Raw genomic sequence first — 5,271 nt, forward strand, 5'->3', positions numbered from 1 at the left:
AAAACAGAAGAGCCAGGTTTTAAAAAATCAGTTTGAAGGCCCTGGGGAGTCACTGAGGCATTTCAGAGGCATAAGGCTGAGAGAAGAGTGGATAATTGCCACGTCTGGCAGGGCAGCATCGCCTCTCAAAGTCACTTCTTTTATTTATTTATTTATTTATTTATTTTTGGCTGCACTGCATCTTCATTGGTGCTGGTGGGCGTTCTCTAGCTGTGGCAAGCGGGGGCTACTCTTCGTTGCAGTGCGTGGGCTTCTCATTGCGGTGGCTTCTGTTTGTCGCAGAGCACGGGCTCTAGGCATGCAGGCTTCAGTAGTCGTGGCTCGCGGGCTCTGGAGCGCAGTCTTAGCAGTTGTGGTGCATGGGCTTAGTTGCTCCGCGGTATGGGGGAATCTTCCGGGACCAGGGCTCGAACCCATGTCGCCTGCATTGGCAGGCGGATTCTTAACCACTGCGCCACCAGGGAAGTCCCTCTCAAAGTCACTTGTGACTGACCAGGGCAGAGGCTCTTCAGCACCGCCCTAGACTGCCTCTGGACATCTCCAGGGTTTCCTGGGGAAGGCTTCCTCCGTGTCCATCCACCTCAGAAATATCCTGCAGAGCCCTTTGGGGAACCAATTTGAGGGTTTGCCATCTCTGCCACTGCCTAAAGAAGCCAGTGAAGAAGTGAATGATGAGATTGGCACAGCCATTAACACCGAGCAGGATAAACACAGTGCAATGAAGGAAACAAAAGAAGGAATTGTAACCAGTTTGAACCCCCCATCCAAGGAATGAGTGGATGCCAGCAGGCAGGCCACCAAAATATGAGCGCCATATCCTGCAGAGCCCTTTGGGGAACCAATTTGAGGGTTTGCCATCTCTGCCACTGCCTGAAGAAGCCAGTGAAGAAGTGAATGATGAGATTGGGACAGCCATTAACACCGAGCAGGATAAACACAGTGCAATGAAGGAAACAAAAGAAGGAATTGTAACCAGTTTGAACCCCCCATCCAAGGAATGAGCGGATGCCAGCAAGCAGGCCACCAAGATATGACCACCATTGTGCACAGGTTGGTCACACACAGCCTAGTCATCTGCATCCAATGGGAACCATACAGGAATATGATTAGCAGGGTCAGGCTGACCCCAGAGAGAACCACAAATAAGAATATCAGAGTGATGTTAGCATCATGTCAGCATAAGACGTGCCTGTATTGTGCCTCTTTTTTTTCTTAAAGTCTTTAACATTTTAATGTCTCTGAATCTACAGTTCATTTTACAATGAATGATGCATCATATTTAATGGCATCTTCCCTTCCTTCCTTCCTTCCTTCCTTCCTTCCTTTCTTTCTGTCTGTTTTAAATTAAAATTTTTTTTAATTTTCATACAGTTTTTAAAGGTTACTTTCCATTTACAGTTTCCACAAAATATTTGCTACATTCCTAATGTTTACAGTACATCCTTGATCCTGTCTTACACCTTTGTACTCCCACTCCCCCATGCCTATATTGATTCTTCACCCCTCCCCGCTGGTAACCACTAGTTTGTTCTTTATATCTGTGAGTCTGCTTCTTTTATGTTATATTCACTTCACTAGTTTGTTGTACTTTTTATATTCCACATATAAGTGATATCGTACAGTATTTACACACACACACATACACACACACACACGTACCGTACCTTCTTTATCAGTTCATCTGTTGACAGACATTCAGTTTGTTTCCATGTCTTGGCAATTATAAATAATGCTGCTATGAACATTGGGGTGCATGTATCTTTTTGGATCAGTGTTTGTTTTTGTTTGGGATATATACCCAGGAGTGAAATTGCTGGGTCATATGGTAGTTCTATTTTTAGTTTTTGAGAAACCTCCATACTGTTTTCCACAGTGGCTGCACCAATTTATTGATACATTACCACCAACATTGTATGAGGGTTCCCTTTTCTCCACATCCTCACCAACATTTGCTATTTGTAGACTTTTTGATGATAGCTATTCTGACAGGTGTGAGGTGATATCTCATTGTAGTTTTTTAAACAAAATTTATTTATTTATTTGTTTATTTATTTATTTGGCTGCGCCGGGTCTTAGTTGCGGCACACGGGATCTTCGTTGCCACGTACGGGATCTTTAGTTATGGCATGTGAGATCTAGTTCCCTGACCAGGGATGGAACCCAGGCCCCCTGCTTTGGGAGCACAGAGTCCCAACCACTGGGCCACCAGGGAAGTCCCTCCCTGTGGTTTTGATTTTCATTTCCCTGATGGTTAGTGATGTTGAGCATCTTTTCATGTGCCTGTTGGATATCTGCATTTCCTCTATGAAAAAATGTCTATTCAGTTCTTCTGCCCATTTTTTAATCAGGTTGTTTGTTTTTTTGATGTTGAGTTGTATGAGCTGTTTATATATGTTGGATATTAACCCCTTATTGGTCATATCATTTGCAAATATTTTCTCCCATTCAGTAGGTTGTTTTTTCATTTTTTCAATGGTTTCCTTTGCTGTGCAAAAGCTTTTAAGTTTAATCAGGTCCCATTTGTTTTAGGTTTGCTTCTATTTCCTTTGCTTTAGGAGATGGATCCAAAAAAATATTGCTTCAATGTAAAGTATTTATGTCAAAGAGTGTTCTGCCTATGTTTTCCTCTAGGAGTTTGATAGTATCTAGTCTTACTTACTTTAGGTCTTTCATACATTTTGAGTTTATTTTTGTGTATGGTGTTAGAGAATGTTCTAATTTCATTCTTTTACCTATAACTGTCCAGTTTTCCCACTACCACTTCTTGAAGAGACAGTCTTTTCTCCATTGTATATTCTTGCCTCCTTTGTTATAGATTAATTGACCATAGTGATGGGTTTCTTTCTGGGGTTTCTATCCTGTACCATTAATTTATGTGTCTGTTTTTGTGCCAATACCATTCTGTTTTGATGACTGTAGCTTCGTAGTATAGTCTGAATTCAGGGAGTGTGATTCCCCCAGCTCTGTTCTTCTTTCTCAAGATTGTTTTGGCTATTTGGGGTTTTTTATATTTCCATACAACTTTAAAATTTTTATGTTCTCGTTCTGTGAAAAATGCCATTGGTATTTTGATAGGGATTGCATTGACTCTGTAAATTGCCTTGGGTAGCATGGTCATTTTAACAATGTTGATTCTTTCAATTCAAGAACATGATATATCTTTCCATTTGTTTGTGTCATCTTCAGTTTCTTTCATCAGTGTCTTATAGTTTTCAGAGTACAGGTCTTTTGCCTCCTTAGGTAGGTTGATTCCTAGGTATTTTATTCTTTTTGAGGCAGTGGTAAATGGGATTGTTTCCTTAATTTCTCTTTCTGATATTTTATTGTTAGTGTATATAAATGCAGCAGATTTCTGTATATTAATTTTTTTTTTCGGTATGCGGGCCTCTCACTGCTGTGGCCTCTCCCGTTGCAGAGCACAGGCTCCGGACGCGCAGGCTCAGAGGCCGTGGCTCACGGGCCCAGCCGCCTCGCGGCATGTGGGATCCTCCCAGACCGGGGCACGAACCCACGTCCCCTGCATCGGCAGGCGGACTCTCAACCACTGCACCACCAGGGAAGCCCTGTATATTAATTTTGTATCCTACAACTTTACCAAATTAATTGATGAGCTCTAGTAGTTTTCTGATGGCAGCTTTAGGATTTTCTATGTATAGTATAATGTCATTTGCAAACAGTAACAGTTTTACTTCTTTCTTTCCAATTTGGATTTCTTTTATTTCTTTTTCTTCTCTGATTGCCGTGCCTAGGACTTTCAAAACTATGTTGAATAAAAATGGCGAGAGTGGGAATCCTTGTCTTGTTCCTGATCTTAGAGGAAATGCTTTCAGCTTTTCACCATTGAGTATGATGTTAGCAGTGGGTTTGTCATATATGCCCTTTATTATGTTGAGGTATGTTCCCTCCATGCCCACTTTCTGGAGAGTTTTTATCGTAAATGGATGTTGAATTTTATCATAAGTTTTTTTTCTGCACATATTGAGATGATCATATGGTTTTTATTCTTCAATTTGTTAATGTGGTGTATCACATTGATTGATTTGCAGATATTGAAAAATCCTTGCATCCCTGGGATAAGTTCCATTTGATCATGGTGTATGGTCCTTTTAATGTATTGTTGGATTCGATTTGCTAATATTTTGTTGAGGATTTTTGCATCTATGTTCATCAGTGACTTTGGCCTGTAATTTTCTTTTTTTGTGATATCTTTGCCTGGTTTTGGTACCAGGGTGATGGCAGCCTCATAGAATGAGTTCAGAAGTGTTCCTTCCTCTGCAATTTTTTGGAATAGTTTAAGAAGGATGGGTGTTAACTCTTCTCTAAATGTTTGGTAGAATTTACCTGTGAAGCCTCTGATCCTGGACTTCTGTTTGTTGGGAGTTTTTAAATTACTGATTCAATTTCAGTACTGGTAATTGGTCCATTCATATTTTCTATTTCTTCCTGGTTCAGTCTTGGGAGATTGTACGTTTCTAAGAATTTGTCCATTTCTTCTAGGTTGTCCATTTTATTGGTGTATAGTTGTTTGTAGAGTCTCTTTTGATCCTTTGTAGTTCTGTGATGTTAGTTGTAACTTCTTTTTCATTTCTGATTTTATTGATTTGGGCCCTTTCCCCTTTTTTCTTAATGAGTCTGGCTAAAGGTTTATCAATTTTGTTTATCTTTTTTTAAAAATTTTGTTTATCTTTTCAAAGAACCAGCTTTTAGTTTCATTGATCTTTTCTATTTTTTTTAGTCTCTATTTCATTTATTTCTGCTCTGATCTTTTTGATTTCTTTCCTTCTACTAACTTTGAGTTTTGCTTGTTCTTCTTTCTTTAGTTGCATTTGGTGTAAAGTTAGATTATTTGAGATTTTTTTTTTCCTGAGGTAAGTTTTTTTTTTTTGTCTTTCTTCCCAACCAAAAGCATTTTGACCAATATATAGTGCTTTAAATTTTAAAAAAATTTTATGTTGGAGTATAGTTGATTTAACAATGTTGTGTTAGTTTCAGGTGTACAGCAAAGTAATTCAGTTATACATATACACATATCTATTATTTTTCAAATTCTTTTCCCATTTAGGTTATTACAGAATATTGAGCAGAGTTCCCTGTGCTATACAGTATGTCCTTGTTTGTTATCTATTTTAAATATAGTAGTGTGTGTATGTCAATCCCAAACTCCCAACTTATACCTCCCCCCACCTTTCTCCTTTGGTAACCATAAGTTTGTTTTCTAAGTCTATGAGTCTGTTTCTGTTGTGTAAATAAATTCATTTGCATCATTTTTTT

At 39.1% G+C, this 5,271-nt stretch overlaps 1 protein-coding gene across 1 annotated transcript in view; it reads right to left on the minus strand.

The window, feature by feature from the left end:
• Positions 1 to 508: 508 nt before the first annotated feature.
• Positions 509 to 5,271, minus strand: part of MRGPRX2 (MAS related GPR family member X2) — a 25,211-nt gene continuing 20,448 nt past the window's right edge. Inside the window, 1 exon segment of the mRNA XM_055091373.1 lies at positions 509 to 818. Within this exon segment, the coding sequence (XP_054947348.1) occupies positions 509 to 818 (310 nt within the window).

Source organism: Physeter macrocephalus, chromosome 16 (assembly GCF_002837175.3).
Source record: "Physeter macrocephalus isolate SW-GA chromosome 16, ASM283717v5, whole genome shotgun sequence".
Classification (NCBI taxonomy): Eukaryota; Metazoa; Chordata; class Mammalia; order Artiodactyla; family Physeteridae; genus Physeter; species Physeter macrocephalus.